We start from the raw sequence: 18,949 nt of genomic DNA, 5'->3' as shown, positions 1-18,949 counted from the left end.
CAACAGGTCAACCCAGTGGCTTTCAGACTCCGGTTACCGAACCACATGAAGTTGCACCCAGTGTTCCACAGGTCGTTGCTGTCACCGTATAAAGGGGACAGAGAGGGGAGGGTCAATAGGGGACCAGCTATGGAGGAAAAAGAACACAGCTACCATGTAGCGGAGATTCTCGATTCCGGGTGGAAGGGAGAGCAAGTAGAGTATTTGGTAATGTGGGAAGGGGAGCCGGAGTCGGAAAACACCTGGGTCAGAGCAGAGGATGTAGATGACGAGGTTTTGATTGAAACTTTTCATCAGAGATTCCCTCGTAAACCCCAGCCAGTGGCGAGGTTCCGGAGGGAATACTTCGCCACCACCGACGAAGAAGAAGAGTTGGAGGGGTTCTCTGATTCCGAGGTGGAGGAGGATTCAGCGAGTCGGAACGAAGACCGATGGAGGGAAATGTTCGAGACGTCTGAAGATGAAGAGGATTCTTTTCGGGGTTTCAGCTCCTCACCGCCCAGAGGAGAGAGTAGGGGCGGGGGAGAAGGGGGCCCTGGAGGGGAGGTGGATGTCAGGGAACTGACATCAGAGGAAAGGGAGTTGGTAGGGCTCCCAGAGACTGGGAGAGAGTCAGCAGCCAAAGCAGGGACAAGGAGGGGGAGCGAGGGGTCTCTGGAGGAGGATCTCAGTAATGCTGAGAGAGACGCAGCAGCCCAGGCAGGAAACAGCAGGGGAGAGAAAGGGGTGAGAGACACATCCAGCGAAAATAGCGGGGAGGTGTCAGAAGCAACTGCAGGGAGACCCATGCTTCGCCGGAAGCTGCCACGTCGTGAGTCCAGGAGACGCGTTTCCGTTAAGGAACTTCTTTGCTGGAAGCGCTTCCGCAGGCAGCCACTGTCAGACTCTACTAGTGACTAGAGCAGACATGTCTGAGGAACTCTGTCACACACAGAGGTTTGTGGGGCCGCACAAACTCTGAAGGGGCACAATTTTAAGCACAAGCAGCTAATCATCCCCTGACACACGCTAGCTGTTAAAATGATGCTGATCGTAAGCAGCTGCAAATGTGCTCAGTCTACACTGCAACACACATCTATCAACTCTGGACATGCCCAGGCGTTCTCTGGATGCAAGCAAGCAGGAGTCTGAACTGGCAGCTCACAAGGCTACACTAAAAGGGGATGTGTAACCCAATCTCCGTTGCCCAGACTTTTCATAGAATCCTAGAGTTGGAAGAGACCCCAAGGGCCATCGAGTCCAACCCCCTGCCAAGCAGGAAACACCATCAGAGCACTCCTGACATATGGTTGTCGAGCCTCTGCTTAAAGACCTCCAAAGGAGGAGACTCCACCACACTCCTTGGCAGCAAATTCCACTGTCAAACAGCTCTTACTGTCAGGAAGTTCTTCCTAATGTTTAGGTGGAATCTTCTTTCTTGTAGTTTGGATCCATTGCTCCGCGTCCGCTTCTCTGGAGCAGCAGAAAACAACCTTTCTCCCTCCGCTATGTGACATCCTTTTATATATTTGAACATGGCTATCATATCACCCCTTAACCTCCTCTTCTCCAGGCTAAACATGCCCAGCTCCCTTAGCCGTTCCTCATAAGGCATCGTTTCCAGGCCTTTGACCATTTTGGTTGCCCTCCTCTGGACACGTTCCACACTCTTTTAAGGGTATCCAACTTAGAGGCCACCACTACATACTGTGGCAGTGAATTCCATAGGTTAACAGTGCCTGGTGTGAAGAAGTACTTTTTGTCTGCCCTGATTCTTCCAAAATTCAGCTTCACTAGATGTCCCTTAGTTCACGTATAATGAAAGGAAGAGGAAAACTCACTATCCCCTCTGCATTCATAATCTTACGTAGTTTTTGTAGAATCATAGGGTTGGAACTTAATTTCAAGTGTGGTAGCACCGTAACTGATATAAAGCTGTTAGGAAACCCATTTTATTTTCAACGGCTTGCACAACTTCAGCAGCAAACTTAAGAGCATGAACACTCGAATCAGCCGAACTTCATAATCTCTCTGACCCGTGGCAGGCCAAATCTGACGGATGGGAGGCACTGCCCACCTGTCAATCACCTGATATCACAACGATGTCAGGTGAAGAGCCAATGATCAGCAGGCTTGAAGTCTCCACCTAACAGCTGATGGGCGGTGACTTGAAATCTGCTTTCCCTAGCGATTGGCTGTATGATCAAGCTCCACATGGCAAATTTGATCACATAGCCCAGGGCTATGTGAAAAAGTCAGCAAACTTTTTCAGCCATGGGCCAGTCCACCGTCCCTCAGACCATATGGTGGGCTGCACTATATTTTAGAAAAAAAAATATGAACGAATTCCTATGCCCCACAAACAACCCAGAGATGCATTTTAAATAAAACCACACATTCTACTCATGTAAAAACACGCTGATTCCCAGACTGTCCGCGGACTGGATTGAGAAGGCGATTGGGCTGCATCCGGCCCCCGGGCCTTAGGTTGCCTACCCCTGACACAGACCAGCGCTGCCTGCCCCAGCAGGGTTAAATTACCCATTCTGCATTTGTAAGAACTCAATCTTTCAGTGTCCCAGTGACTCCATTTTGGAACTCCCTATTGATATCAGCCAGCCACTTTCACTGCGCTCATTTCAGTGCCTCCTTAAAACATCCTTGCTCAGACAAGCCTGCCCAGATGTCCAGAAAGTTGATGTGAGTTTTAAACCACAAAGCCTAGGACTTGCCGATCGGAAGGTGGGCGGTTCGAATCCCTGTGACGGAGTGAGCTCCCGTTGCTCGGTCCTTGCTCCTGCCAACCTAGCAGTTCAAAAGCACATCAAAGTGCAAGTAGATAAATAGGTACCACTCCCGCAGGAAGGTAAATGGTGTTTCCATGCGCTGCTCTGGTTCGCCAGAAGCGGCTTAGTCATGCTGGCCACATGACCCGGAAGCTGTCTGCCGGCTACCTCGGCCAGTAAAGTGAGATGAGCGCCACAACCCCAAAGTTGTCTGCGACTGGACCTAACGGACAGGGTTCCCTTTACCCTTTACCTTTATTTAGTCTATTGTTATTTTAACTTTCTGAAAGTCCTAAACGATTGCTGTTGTTTTTTTCTTATTGGTTAAAGGTAAAGGTAAAGGTACCCCTGCCCGTTCTTATTGGTTAGTAAGCAATAAATAAATAAATATCTGATCTCGTTTTTTGACAGAATTACAAGCCTGGTAGATGAAGGGAACGCAGTGGATGTAGCCTACCTTGATTTCAGCAAGGCATTTGACAAGGTGCCCCATGATATTCTTGTAAAGAAGCTGGTAAAATGCGGTCTTGACTATGCTACCACTCAGTGGATTTGTAACTGGCTGGCTGACCGAACCCAAAGGGTGCTCATCAATGGTTCCTCTTCATCCTGGAAAAGAGTGACTAGTGGGGTGCCACAGGGTTCTGTCTTGGGCCCGGTCTTATTCAACATCTTTATCAACGACTTGGATGATGGACTCAAGGGCATCCTGATCAAATTTGCAGATGACACCAAACTGGGAGGGGTGGCTAACACCCCAGAGGACAGGATCACACTTCAAAACGACCTTGACAGATTAGAGAACTGGGCAAAAATAAACAAGATGAATTTTAACAGGGAGAAATGTAAAGTATTGCACTTGGGCAAAAAAAACGAGAGGCACAAATACAAGATGGGGGACACCTGGCTTGAGAGCAGTACATGTGAAAAGGATCTAGGAGTCTTGGTTGACCACAAACTTGACATGAGCCAACAGTGTGACGCGGCAACTAAAAAAGCCAATGCAATTCTGGGCTGCATCAATAGGAGTATAGCATCTAGATCAAGGGAAGTAATAGTGCCACTGTATTCTGCTCTGGTCAGACCACACCTGGAGTACTGTGTCCAGTTCTGGGCACCACAATTCAAGAAGGACACTGACAAACTGGAACGTGTCCAGAGGAGGGCAACCAAAATGGTCAAAGGCCTGGAAACGATGCCTTATGAGGAACGGCTAAGGGAGCTGGGCATGTTTAGCCTGGAGAAGAGGAGGTTAAGGGGTGATATGATAGCCATGTTCAAATATATAAAAGGATGTCACATAGAGGAGGGAGAAAGGTTGTTTTCTGCTGCTCTGGAGAAGCGGACACGGAGCAATGGATCCAAACTACAAGAAAGAAGATTCCACCTAAACATTAGGAAGAACTTCCTGACAGTAAGAGCTGTTCGACAGTGGAATTTGCTGCCAAGGAGTGTGGTGGAGTCTCCTACTTTGGAGGTCTTTAAGCAGAGGCTTGACAACCATATGTCAGGAGTGCTCTGATGGTGTTTCCTGCTTGGCAGGGGGTTGGACTCGATGGCCCTTGTGGTCTCTTCCAACTCTATGATTCTATGATTCTATGATTCTAAATAAATAAATAAATAAATCGCTCATAGCTCAGCCAGTTAAAGTGTTGTGCTGATAATGACAAGGTTGCAGGTCCTGCGACAGCTGCATATTCCTGCATTGCACGGCGTTGGACTAGATGACCCTCAGGGTCCCTTCCAACTCTATGATTCCTGGGGTGTAGACAGTAATTAGCTAGATGGACTCAGTACATAGCAGCTTCCTGGTTTTTGGCTGAACTCTGCACCTTTTCCCCCAGCCCCATTAACGAAGTCTAGGCTACCTTTTCTCCGTTCTAATACAGTCTTGATCCAACTTTAGTTTTAAGCATTTGCACGGGATCGATTCAAGCGAGCGCATGCCAGAGGTAGGCTCCTGAATGCTGTGACCTACCTTGCATATTTCTTCCTGTGAATATTCCTCTATCTCTGCAAAAACAAAATCAATTATTAAAGCCATTTTAGTGCCCTCAAAATTCATTTTTAATGTTCCAAAGCTGCCATGCGCCTCTCCTCGTGAGCAATCTTCCAATCTCTGCAAGTGTCTGCCTCTTTGGACTCGATACAGAAAGAGAAGCTGCTTTTTGGAGAAGGATGAATAAGCATTGTACTGGAGCATTCAGCAACAGGTCTTGGAACGACTTGGATAAAAGAATTGAGGGGACGCTCATCAAATTTGCAGATGGCTCCAAACTGGGAGGGGCAGCTAATGCTACAAAGACAGAATTGGGATTCAAGATGAGTCTAAAGAGAGAACTGGGCCAAAACTAACAAAATGAATTTCAGCAGGGACAATTGTAGGGCCCTACGCTTAAGCAGGAAGAACCAGCGGTACAACTGGGGACACCTGGCTATTCTTCGGCGATCAGCCTTCTTTATGGTCCAGCTCTCACTTCCATACATCACTACTGGGAAAACCATAGCTTTAACTATATGGATATAAACTTAAACAAATTGCCATTTGTGGTTTGAAAAGTTAGCTGGAAGTTTCGGAGCACACAATGATTGCAAACGAAGCTATCTGTTTACCCCAAAACTCTTGCAGGCAACAGCACGAATGAAAGGAGAATCTCCTGTAACACCCCCCCCCCCAAATATATCATTAAGAGAGCACAAATTGTCATGAATGGAGGAGAAAAAGGATAGCTGGACAGACCCAAAATGCTGGATTCACGAGGCTCAGCACACCTTCGTCACTTAGAATATCTGTTTTGCATGCAGAACACTCCAGGTCCAGTCCTTGGCATTTCCAGGCAAGGCTGGGAGAGACTCCTGCCCAAACAGTGGAGCGCTGCTGCCAGTCAGAGCAGACGATACTGAACTAGATGGCATAATGGTCTGAGACTCTTATTCCTGCCCTACAGGGGGTTGGATTAGATGACCCCATAGGGTCCCTTCCAACCCTACAGTTTTATGACTCTAGGTTCCTGCGCTTATTTCCTCAAAGTTGGAAGGCAATGGGAGCTTTTTTTTAAAAAAAGGGGGGGGGGAGCTGATGGAAGGGAGGAGAGGGCAGCTGAGGGCAGCCGAGCTTTAAGCAGATCAAGAAGGGAGTGTGTCCCAGCCTCTCTCTTCCTTCCCACCCACCCTTTCATCAGGCTAATCTCCAGCTATGCTTTGGGCCAGAGGTTCCTCACCTGTGGATGAAAAGCCCTTGGGATCTTATGAGCCGCTGCCAGGAACGTGTCTGGCATTAACAAGAGCGAAGGAAGAGGAGAGGCGCCCTTACATGCAGCCGCTGGGAGAGATCATCAGGGGGTTTGGGCTTGGTGTCCATCAGTATGCGGATGATACCCAGCTCTACCTCTCTCTCAAATCAGAACCAGTGAAGGCGGTGAAGGTCCTGTGTGAGTGTCTGGGGGAGGTTGGAGGATGGATGGCGACTAACAGATTGAGGTTGAATCCTGACAAGACAGAAGTACTGTTTTGGGGGGACAGGAGGTGGATAGGTGTGGAGGACTCCCTGGTCTTGAATAGGGTAACGGTGCCCCTGAAGGACCAGATGCGCAGCCTGGGAGTCATTTTGGACTCACAGCTGTCCATGGAGACGCAGGTCAATTCTGTGTCCAAGGCAGCTATTTATCAGCTCCATCTGGTATGCAGGCTGAAACCCTCCCTGCCCACAGACTGTCTCGCAAGAGTGGTGCATGCTCTGGTTAACTCCCGCTTGGACTATTGCAATGCGCTCTACGTGGGGCTACTTTTGAAGGTGACCCGGAAACTACAACTAATCTAGAATGCGGCAGCTAGACTGGGGACTGAGAGCGGCCGCCAAGACCACATAACACTGGTCTTGAAAGACCTACATTGGCCCCCAGTATGTTTCCAAGCACAATTCAAAGTGTTGGTGTTGATCTTTAAAGCCCTAAACAGCTTCATTCCTGTATACCTGAAGGAGCATCTCCACCCCCATCGTTCTACCCAGACACTGAGGTCCAGTGCCGAGGGCCTTCTGGCGGTTCCCTCCCTGTGAGAAGCCAAGTTACAGGGAACCAGGCAGAGGGCCTTCTTGGTAGTGGCACCTGCCCTGTGGAACACCCTCCCACCAGATGACAAAGAGAACAACAGCTACCAGACTTTTAGATGACATCTGAAGGCAGCCCTGTTTAGGGAAGATTTTAATGTTTGAGGCATTAAAGGTAAAGGTAAAGGTACCCCTGCCCGAACGGGCCAGTCTTGACAGACTGTGGGGTTTGTGCGCCCATCTCACATCTATTGGCCGGGGGCCAGCGCTGTCCGGGGACACTTCCGGGTCACGTGGCCAGCGTGACATCGCTGCTCTGGCGAGCCAGAGCCGCACACGGAACGCCGTTTACCTTCCCGCTGGTAAGCGGTACCTATTTATCTACTTGCCCCCGGGGGTGCTTTCGAACTGCTAGGTGGGCAGGCGCTGGGACCGAGCAGCGGGAGCGCACCCCGCCGCGGGGATTCGAACCGCCGACCTTTCGATCGGCAAGCCCTAGGCGTTGAGGCTTTAGCCCACAGGGCAACCCGCGTCCCTTGTTTGAGGCATTACTGTATTTTAATACTGTGTTGGAAGCCACCCAGAGTGGCTGGGGAAGCCCAGCCAGATGGGCGGGGTATAAATAATAAATTATTATTACTGTGGGCACAAGCAGGGCGGCTTTGCAAGGCCTTTGCCTTTCAAGGCTCACACCGTCCAGTGGGCAGCTGGTGTCCTGCAGCAAAGGCAGATCTAACGGGTGATGGAAGTTGTAACCCAACAACATTTGGAGGGTGCCATTTGGCTACCTCAACTGGTGAATAGTACTGAGTTGGGCAGAACTAAGGCCTGATGTGGTGGAAAGCAGCTTCACATAATTGTAGAGTTCTGGAAGGGACCCCAAGGGTCATCCAGCCCAACCCACTGCTATGCAGGATCCCGACTTCCTCTGTCCATATGTTCAAGACAAGGGCTGAAAGTCAGCTCACCTGGGGGAGCTGTGGAGTCTCCGTATCCTTTCATTTCCACGGCAATGACACGGAAGCCAGCGTCAGCTAGAGCCGGGATCTAGGACGGAAAAACAAGAGTGAACCGCAAGGCAGTGGGGTGAGAATTAACTCGGATTATTGGAATGTTTATTTCTTTCCTCCATCCAGGTCTGCCCCCAGGCCACAAAGGGTTCCTTTGCTTTCATCCTGCACCATCCGGCCTGTCAACACTTGCTGCACGCAAGGAGCTTAGGAGTCTTTTTCCGAGGGATTAGGAGTGGAAACAGGCTCTAAGCAACACACAGTCACCGCTATCAAGGTGGGCATCGTAGCGAAGTACAGATAGGAACTGTTAAGAAACCGGGTACTGTAACAAATAATAAAAAAACCACAGGCTTACTGTCTGAACAGGCAAAGGAAGGAATGGGGGGAAGGCATGAACTCAAATGGAAAGACACATGGGCAACACTTGGTGAGATTTTGGAATGACTGCTCCCCACATTAAATGGGGGGGCGCCCTTTGCATGGTCGCGTGCAGCCCCCTGGACCCTATGCGGCACCATTAGCACAGGCTTGGCTTCGCCTCCCCCCAGGTGGGATACCTGGAGGTCTCCGCCTACCTCCGTCAGTTGCCCAATCCTGCCTGGGGAGGCATTGCCAAGGTGATCGCGCCAGGTAGGGGGAGGGACTACCTGCCCACACAATAGGCGGAGGATCTTACCTGGGAATCTGGCTCCAGAGCTTCTCCCACCCTACCCACCCTCAGTTAAGACTACTTTTGCAGCTTAACCTTTTCTCCACAGGTACGCGGGCGCTACTACGTCAAGGTCGCTGTTGAAGGGCCGGAAAGGAATTCTCCTGCATTGGCAGGTTTGCCTTTTCCGTAGCAAAACATCACAACTTTGGCGGTATCAGACCTTGGACGGAATCCTTTAGTCTATCTTCCCTGAATGGGGGGGGGCGTGCAGCGGTGACCCACGCCCCCCTCCTCTTTGCAGCGGCGATACCAGGGTTCCCCCTAAAAGGGGTTGTTTGAGGGGAGGCTCTGGCTGTACGCCAAGAGGTCGTCATTGCTCTCCCCTGTGACGGCGGCGTAACGGGGGCGGGCTCTCTCTGCTTGAACATATGTTCTCCAGAGCCAGCCCCCCCCCCGGATAACCCTGATGCTCCCCAGATCCCTGGCGGGGGACTGGGAGGGATAAATGCCCAATGCCTGAGCCAAGGTCTACCCACATCTGAAACATAATAAAGTTGTGGCCAATTTTAATCCCATAGCATGTTGTCTTGAGTCATTATTCCTCAAGGGGGCCGCCCAGGGTTTGGGGGACTCTGCTTCTCCATGCAAACCAGAGCAGCAGCTGAATTCATTTTCCAGTCCGTGCGGTTCACACCTCTCCACCTTTTACTGGGTCCTCTGTGCATTTCTCAGGTCTTGGGTGAGGCCCAAGATGGGCTTGGATAGGAGTTGTGCTCCAAAACACCAGGAGAAGGCTGGGTTAAAGCTCCCTGTGCGCAGGAGAAACCAATGCACGCAGCCTGCCTGCCCAAGACCCGCCTCCCTCTTCGCCATTCCACACTACGAATCCCAGGTGCGTTGGCTGGGGCTGATGGGAGTTGTAGTCCAAAGCATCAGGTTATGGGAGGCTGCTGCACACAGTGCGGTGGGCGCTAATGGGGCCCTATTGCAAATATAAAGGATGGAGGTCACCCTTCTCTCCACCTGCACGGAATATCTCTTACCTGGTACCTCCAAGATAACCAGGACTCTGGGAAGCCGTGACACAGGAGAATGACCGGGCCGCTACCCAGCTCCACAAAGTGCAGCCGGGTACCAGGCTAAAGGGGAGACAGTGTAAGACATGAGTCAGAATCACAGACAGAGCTGGAAGCAACATCACGTCCAAATCGCAGGACAAAGCCCAGCATGACAAAGAACATCAAGGCTGGAGAAAAGGTGACATCAGAGCCACCTTCAACTATCTGAAGCACTGTCACATGGAAGAGGGAGCAAGACTGAGAAGAGACGGTAGAAGAAGAGTGGAAGAAGTTTAAGGAATAATTGAAAAAATATGTTAATATTTAAATCTCAGAATAGCTTTGGAAGTGGATATAGGCTGTAGGGTTAGAAGTAGAAAATAGTGTATTTTAAAATAGTATTATTTGTAAGTGATAAAATGTGAAGTTATTTTAAGTGTGATTAAAAGAAAAAAGATGGTTAGAAATTATGATATACATAAACTGCTAATGATGAAGTAAAATGAAAATCAGATAGGTGGAACTTGGGGAAGCCCATTTAACAATGTTTAGAAAAATAAGGATATGACAAGAATTTGTTTCGTCTCTACAAATTCTTGTCATATCCTTATTTTTCTAAACATTGTTAAATGGGCTTCCCCAAGTTCCACCTATCTGAGATGAAAGATGGTAAATTGCCGCGATCCTTTTTCGATATGGTAAACAATTTGGGGTTAATTGATGCATGGAGATTTAAGAACCCCACCACGAAACAATTTACTTTTTTCTCAAACCCAAATCAAAGCTGGGGGAGAATAGACAGTATTTGGATTTCGAAGGAACTGATACGGAATTTAACTAAATCTGAAATTCAAACACGAATAATATCCGATCACAACGCGGTTACTATTGAATTAAAAGGCAAAGATGTTAAAATAGGTAGATGGAGAATGAATGAATTCCTATTTAATGATCAGAAAATTGTAAACAAAGCCATAGAAACAATTGAAGAATATTTTAAGTGGAATTTAAATGGAGAAACCCCCATAGAAACTGTGTGGGATGCAGGAAAGGCAGTTATGAGGGGATTCTTGATACAGAAAAACAGCCAATCAAGAAAAGAAAAAGAGACAAAGAAAGAAGAGACTTTATTACAGATTATGGAAAACGAAAGAAAATTAACTATTAACCCTAGCGATGAGACTATAAAACAGAATTTAAAAATATTACAAGCCAAATTCTCCACAATAATAAACCAAGAGATAGAGTGGAAAATTAAATTACTGAACCAAAAGAATTTTGAATCCGCAAATAAGATAGGGAAGTATCTAGCATGGCAAATAAGAGAAAGGAAGAAACAAAATACGATTAGTAAAATAAGAGAAGGAGAAAGAATTGTGGAAGATCCCAAAGAAATAAAAAGGATATTTCAGAAATTCTATAAGGATCTGTATAAAAGAGGAAATGAAACAGAACAAGAAATAGACCAATATTTACAAAAATACCATTTGAAACAAATCTCAAAAGAGGAAAAAGAGCTATTAGATCAGAAAATTAGTCAAGAAGAGATAAAGAAGGCAATAAAAAAGATGAAAGAGGGGAAAGCCCCGGGGCCAGATGGCCTCTCGGCCAAATATTATAAAACACTAAGTAATCAAATATCCCCAGTGTTAGGCGAGGTGATGAATAATGTATTGAGGGAAGGAAAGATTCCAAATACCTGGAAGGAAGCATATATCACATTGATCCCTAAAAAAGACGTAGATAATACGGAAGTGAAGAATTACAGGCCAATCTCATTATTAAATAATGATTATAAACTATTCGCAGATATAATGGCGGAAAGATTAAAAAAGGTCTTGATTAATAAAATACATAAAGATCAAACAGGCTTCCTTCCAGGGAGACAACTACGGGACAATGTAAGAAATCTGATAGATATTATTGAATATTTGGATATGAAAATAGATAGACAGGCCGCTCTGGTCTTCATAGATGCTGAAAAAGCATTCGACAATATTTCGTGGGACTTCCTAAGGAAAAGTTTAGAAATGATGGGAATAGGAGGAAAATTTAGAAAAGGGATAGAAGCAATATACAAGGAGCAGAAAGCAAAATTGGTAATAGATAATACCACAACGGAATATTTCAACATCTATAAAGGAACTAGACAAGGTTGCCCCCTATCCCCTTTATTATTTATAACAGTATTGGAGATACTTAATGAGAGATTGAGGGAGGCAACAGAAGTGAAAGGAATTAAGGTGGGAAAAAGGGAATATAAAATCAAAGCATTTGCGGACGACATCGTATTGACCCTAGAAGATCCAAAGGAGAGTGTTAAAGAAGCCTTACAAAAAATAGAGGAATTTGGGGGTGTGGCAGGTTTTAAGGTCAATAGGAATAAAACTAAAATGCTGGTTAAAAACTTAAATAAGGAAGAGACGATAGAAGTAGAACGAAAGGCGGAAATAACGGCAGTTAAAAAAGTGAAATATCTTGGAGTGTGGATTACGGCCAAAAACCTAAATCTATATAAGGATAATTATGAGGTCACCTGGAGGAATATAAAGAAAGACATGGAAATTTGGGGGAGGATGAAACTTTCCTTTTTGGGGAGGATAGCAGTGGTTAAAATGAATATTTTGCCCAGAATGCTGTTCTTATTCCAAACTATTCCAGTAATTAAAGGCTTAAAACAATGTAAAGAGTGGCAGAAAGCCCTGGCGAGATACATCTGGCAGGGGAAAAGACCACGGATAAAAATGAAAATATTGATTGATAAAAAGGAAAGAGGGGGTTTTGCACTACCAGACCTGGGCATTTATTATGAAGCAGCATGCCTACTCTGGCTAAAGGATTGGATAAAGTTAGAGAACAGAGATTTGCTGGACCTGGAGGGTTTCAACAACTGGCATGGGTGGCATGCATACCTCTGGTATGAGAAGGTGAAGGTCCATAGGGGCTTCCTGAATCATATTTTCAGGGGACCAATATATCAGGTTTGGGAGAGAAATAAAAATCTCCTTGAAAAAAAGACCCCCTGGTGGATCTCACCAATAGAGGTTTTAACAATTAAGAAAACTAACATGGAGGGGGAAAATGCTACCTATGAAGATCTGGTAAGAAAAACGGAACAAGGACCCAAACTTAAACCTTATGAAGAGATAAAACATTTATTCATTGGTTGGTTACAATATCATCAGGTGAACGACCTACTAAAAGAGGATAAGAGGAAAACAGGCTTCGAGGATAAAAAATCAAGATTTAACATAGAGATAGTAGAAGGAAAGAACAAAACATTATCTAAAATATATGATTTGCTGTTAGAATGGTACACAAAAGATGAGGAGGTGAAAGAAGTAATGATTAAGTGGGCAATTGACTTTGGGTATAATATCGATTTTGAAAGGTGGCTGGAACTGTGGAACAGTAATATTAAGTTTACGGCCTGTATGGCATTAAGAGAGAACATCTGGAAGATGATGTACAGATGGTATCTCACACCGGCGAAATTGGCCAAAATGTACAGATTAAAGAACAGGACATGTTGGAAATGCGGTGAAGTAGAGGGAGATCTTTACCATATGTGGTGGTTATGCAGTAAGGTGAGGGTCTTTTGGGAACTAATCTACAATGAACTTAAAAAAATATTGAAATACACTTTTCCCAAGAGACCAGAGTCATTTCTGTTGGGAATAATGGATAAAGAAATAAAAAGTGAGGATAAAATAATATTCCTCTACGCCACCACAGCTGCAAGAATCCTGCTGGCACAAAATTGGAAATCGGAAACTGTACCTAGTATAAGTGAATGGCAGGTTAAAATGGTAAATTACGCCGAGCTGGACAGATTAACAGGCAGATTAAGAGATCAAGATGAACAGAAATTCAAAAAAAATTGGAGTAAATTCTGGAATTATATTGGAACAGACTTATAAGATGATCTGGCGGGGAAAGGAAAACTCTATCAGTGACAATCCTAAGATTAAAAATAAATACGTAATTATAGAATTTATTAGAAACTTACCAAAAGGGTGGAGGGAAGTCTATCTTTATGATTTTATGATTTTGTGTGTCTAATCTGTGTTTGTGCGGAATGGGAAATGGAAATGACAATTTATGTTGACTTGTCTGTGTACACATTTGTTTGTTTGTTTGTTTTTTGTTGTTTTTTTTTTGTTGAATATGAATAAAAATTGAATAAAAAAAAAAAAAGAATTTGTTTGTATTGTTTGTTTTTGTTTGTGTTCTTTATATGTGTTATAAAATGAATAAAAAAAATTTTTTTGGGGGAAAGATTGTTTCTTTTGTGTTTTCTATTTTATCTCGGTTTATTGTACCCCACTTTGGTGAATTTGGGTTGTGAAGAGGTTTACAAATCTACAGGTGAATAAAAATACAATAAATAAGTTCCAAGTTGCCAGAAAGTCAAGATTGCTGCAGTCTGGGAAGCCACCACTGGACTCTCATGCGTCAATCTGCAGAGCAGATTTGAAAACTGCAAAGTAGCAGCGACGGGACTGGCTTTATTTGTTTGCAGTGTATACATGCCAGCCTCCCAGCAACGAAGTGTCTCATGGCAGTTTTCAAGGAACAACTCACAGGATTCTTTTCCCCGGAGAAAGCACTTATAGGATCCTAACCCCCAAAGCAGCCCATCTGCTCTTACCTTGATAGTCACATAGCCGTGGACCACACTGTCCGGTTCGCAGGCGGGCGGAAGGCATTCCTCCTGCTCAAGAAGCTGGGAAGAAGTAGATAATTGAAGGAAGGAGAGAGATTTCAAACACCTTTTGCAGATTCAGGAATAGCAGAAAGCTGCCTAATACACAAGGTGTGTAATTAGGAGACATGCGCAGTAAAGCACAGATGAATTTTGACAAGTACTCCTTTTTAATGGGAGACATCCAACTAACTCATTCTGTTAGTGGAAGGACTTCCACTTGCGAACCTAAACTCTTTTTGGATCACACCCTGAAACCTTCCCAAACCCTTTTCTGAGGGATGAGGGGAACCCTCACTTAGGGGAGCATAAGAGGCAGGAAGGGACACGGGTGGCGCTGTGGGTTAAACCACAGAGCCTAGGACTTGCCGATCAGAAGGTCGGTGGTTCGAATCCCCTCAACGGGGTGAGCTCCCATTGCTCGGTCCCTGCTCCTGCCAACCTAGCAGTTTGAAAGCACATCAAGTGCAAGTAGATAAATAGGTACCACTCCGGCGGGAAGGTAAACAGCATTTCTGTGCACTGCTCTGGTTCGCTTAGTCATGCTGGCCACATGACCCAGAAGCTGTACGCCGGCTCCTTCGGCCAATAAAGCTAGATGAGTGCCGCAATCCCAGAGTCGTCCGTGACTGGACCTAATGGTCAGGGGTCCCTTTACCCTTTAAGAGGCAGGAAAAGCGCTACCGCAGAAGTGGAAATCTTTGAACTGACGGGAGCAAGTTAGTTGGATGCTGCCCAAAGAAATCGGCAAACGGATACAGAAATGTGGCCAAATGAGAAACCCGAAAGAAATCGAAATGGACCAATATGTTCATCTTTGGGTTTCTCAATTTTTCCAGTCTCAAGTTTGGTTCCCTGCTTCCCCCTTGCCTCTTAGCACCCCACTAGGTGATTCCACTGCCCACTTTGGGAACTTTTGTTTAAAGCGAACATTCAAGTTTTCACCGCATGTGGGGTTTTTTATGCATTTATGTGCACGTTACTTGGCTGGAGAACTGCACCGAAAAATTCGGGAAAGTGAGGATTTCAAAGAATGGATGCGTTTCAGTTCACATATTGTTTGGGAAAGCGCAAAGCAGGGAGGTCTGCCTTGAAATAACAACAACAACAACAACAACAACAACAGCAGCAGCAGCAACAACAACAATTTTTATTTATACCCTGCCCTCCCCAGCCAGAGCCGGGTTCAGGGCAGCTAACACCAGTAAAATTACAATAGAAACATAATAGGGGGGCAAACAAAACAAAAACCCCCAAAACCCAATTTAAAATACAGATTAAAATACAATTTAAAAAGCAGCCTCGTTTTATTAGTAAATCAAAACCATAAGGGGAGGGAAGACATAAGGGTCAGACTGGAACAGGCCAGGCAGAACAGCTCTGTCTTGCAGGCCCTGCAGAAAGATGTCAAGTCCCTCAGGGCCCTAGTCTCTTGTGACAGAGAGTTTCAACAAGTCGGGGCCAGTGCTAAAAAGGCCCTGGCCCTAGTTGAGACCAATCTAACCACCTTGCAACTTGGGACCTCCAAAGTGTTGTCATTTGTGGACCTTAAGGAGAGGCGGTCCCGTAGGTAAGTGGGACCTAGACCGCAAGCTGAACCAAATTTCTACCCCCATCATGATTCTGTGGCGAGGCAAAGAAGCAGAGAGAGACCGTCCTAAAAGCATTCAAGGAACTTCAAGGTTTATCAGAGATGGGAATGCAGCCAGAGTCTAGCACCAGAGCCTACCCACAATGACATTCTGGCATCTCGTCAAGCTGGCTGGAAGGTTCTCTTTATTTTGGTTTTTCTTGCTTCCTCTTTGGTCACTTGTTTGGCACTCAGAACCTCTTGTTCACCATAGCATCCCATGCAAGGTGCTTATGTGTGGTGGTGGTGAAGGAATTGTTTGGTGGTGTTTTTTGGGGGGGCTGTTTTTCAGACTGAGGAGCAAGCAGACACTGACCTGCACTAAAGCAAAGGAAATCCTGCAAACCTCAGTCCCCAAATGCCAACCCAAGAAAATGACAACTGGTTCAGTGAATTGTCAGGAAGCCTGGGAAATATCCCAAAACGTTTGTGTATGAAAGAGGCAAAGGTATTTTTCATGCGCAGCAAATATGCTTAGCTCTCATACACACAGGAGGCCTAGATAAATAGCAACCTTTCTAATATCTACAACCATGAGGTCTGGAAACTTGCCTTTTAAATATTAAATACTACTGCATTTTAAAAAGCAAGCAAAAATGCAAAGTTCTGCTCAATGCCACACACATGCAAATGCCCATATTGAAATGTAAATGGAGTGCAATTAAGATGATCCAAAGGTTCAAAAGATTTTTCCTGCTCTGAAACAATCTTGTCATCTAAAAGCGCCCTTTGTATTTTCTTTTTTTTTCAGGACGTACCACAAAACCTAGCAATTCAGTGAGTGCCAAAGTACAAGCCTGGCTCAGTCAGTGCAGAAGAGAAAGTTTCTACGCTTCTGCGGTTAATAGTTCACTCAGCAGAGGCCTCTCTAGAGAGCAGAAGAAAGGAACCTTCCAAAGGATGGAGGGGATCCACTTTCAAAGAATCAGCTGGTACGTGAGCTACCTTTGTAGACGGGGAGGGAAAATGCAGCAGCTTGTTAGAACTAGGAGCAACGGAAGCACTACGGAGAGGCACTTTGCTCCGGCACTGAGTAACGAGATCCTGCTGGGCCAGTCACGGAGGAAGGTTTACAAGGTTAATATGCCCAACACTGCTGAAATCAGCAGTCCTGGATAACCCTTGACGCAGCTGCCTCTTTCGCAGCCTCAGGATGCTCTGCTGTTAACCTCTTTCCCCAGGTTCATTTCATTCCTTGTTGGTGGAGGGGATGTTAGTGGCAGAGATAATTTGAGGTGTCATTTAGGGAAGGGCCATAGCTCAGTGGGCGAGCATCTGCGCTGCGTGAAGACGCTCCCAGCATCTCCAGTCCCTGCCTGGAAGCCTGGAGAGTTGTTGGTAGTCAGTGCAAACAATACTAAGCTAGATGACTAAATTGTTGTTGTTTAGTCGTTTAGTCGTGTCCAACTCTTCGTGGCCCCCTGGACCAGAGCACGCCAGGCCCTCCTGTCTTCCACTGCCTCCCGCAGTTTCGTCAGACTATTGATGGTAGCTTCGAGAACACTATCCCACCATCTCGTCCTCTGTCGTCCCCTTCTCCTTGTGCCCTCCATCTTTCCCAACATCAAGGTCTTTTCCAGGGAGTCTTCTCTTCTCATGAGGTGGCCAAAGTCTTGGAGCCTCAGCTTCAGGATCTGTCCTTCCAGTGAGCACTCAGGGCTGATTTCCTTCAGAATGGAGAGGTTGGATCTTCTTGCAGTCCATGGGACTCTCAAGAGTCTCCTCCAACACCATAATTCAAAAGCATCCATTCTTCGGCGATTAGCCTTCTTTATGGTCCAGCTCTCATTTCCATACATCACTACTGGGAAAACCAGAGCTTGAACTATACGGACCTTTGTTGGCAAGGTGACGTCTCTGCTTTTTAAGATGCTGTCTAGGTTTGTCATTGCTTTTCTCCCAAGAAGCAGGTGTCTTTTAATTTCGTGGCTGCTGTCACCATCTGCAGTGATCTTGGAGCCCAAGAAAGTAAAATCTCTCACTGCCTCCATTTCTTCCCCTTCTATTTGCCAGGAGGTGATGGGCCCAGTGGCCATGATCTTAGTTAGATTATTAAATATGGAAGTGCAATAAGACATGAGCCATCAGTTGGTATTTCCAGAAGGCTGAGGAAGACCTTGTTAGGATATAGTTCTGTTCCACCTTAAAAGAGTACAGGCATGACTGTTGTGTGTCACATGCCTGTTTACTTTCAGCACAGATCTGCTGGGAACTTCCGTTTGTATAGAGCTTTTGCATTGCTGCTGTTTTGCCTGGAGACTAAGGAAAGCAGACATTTTTTTCCCTTTGTTCCTGCTGCTGAATAAAATGCTGTAATATACTGCTTACACGTGGCTCTGTCCGCCTCTTCTGCTGTGAGATTTACACACTCTGCTGACAGAGCGTGCACGGGTCTCTAAACGTATCTGAGGCTCGTGTCGCTGATTGATGCTGTTCCAAGGGAGACCGGTGATTGTCCGGCTGCCGGCCGGTGGCTGGAGCCAGCTGGGGGCCTGCAAGATGCCCCCGTCTCCCCAGCAGTATCCCAATAGACCTGACATTTGTGTTTTTGTATATTTTGTTGGAAGCCGCCCAGAGCGGCGGGGAAACCCAGTCTGATGGGCGGGGTATCAAAAAATAAATGATTGTTATTGTTCTCACTGCCTTTCTACACCCACAAAATGTCAGAAATGTTTCCTGCAGAGCTACAACTGCAAGGTTTTTCTCTTCCAGCATCAAGCCTGGCGAGGCAGCCACCTCACCTTTCAAGCGTGACTGAAGGTTGCTTCACTCTGCAAGCACTTAAGCCTTCAGCTCACGGGCTGCCAACCAGTTTCCGGCAGAAGCCAACTGGCTTGTCACATCTCTCATCTTCTTGCAAAAGCTACGTTATGTGAACAGGCTGTTGTGTTATGTGCAGATAGTTGACCAACCAAACCCAAAGGAGTGCTCACTGCTGGTTCCTCATCATCCTGGGTGACAAGTTGGGAGCCTCAGGGTTCTACCCTGGGCCCGTTGTTGTTCAACATATTTATAAACAACTTGGATGAAGGAATTGAGGGAACACTTGTCAAATTTGCAGATGAACCAAACTGCAGA

The 18,949-nt window shown here is 46.2% G+C and overlaps 1 protein-coding gene across 1 annotated transcript in view; it reads right to left on the bottom strand.

Moving 5' to 3' along the window:
• EPHX2 (epoxide hydrolase 2) overlaps window positions 1–18,949 on the bottom strand; it is a 113,115-nt gene that overhangs the window by 60,766 nt on the left and 33,400 nt on the right. Inside the window, exons 6-9 of the mRNA XM_082217639.1 lie at window positions 14,188–14,262; window positions 9,522–9,617; window positions 7,782–7,860; window positions 4,744–4,778 (exon numbers count right to left, since the gene is read on the bottom strand). Coding sequence (XP_082073765.1) covers window positions 4,744–4,778; window positions 7,782–7,860; window positions 9,522–9,617; window positions 14,188–14,262 — 285 coding nt within the window. The remainder of the gene's footprint in view (window positions 1–4,743; window positions 4,779–7,781; window positions 7,861–9,521; window positions 9,618–14,187; window positions 14,263–18,949) is intronic.

The sequence above is a fragment of the Podarcis vaucheri genome (assembly GCF_965113315.1).
Source record: "Podarcis vaucheri genome assembly, chromosome: 3".
Taxonomy (NCBI): Eukaryota; Metazoa; Chordata; class Lepidosauria; order Squamata; family Lacertidae; genus Podarcis; species Podarcis vaucheri.
Note: the sequence above shows the minus strand (reverse complement) of the source record. Positions and strands in the feature narration are given on the sequence as shown.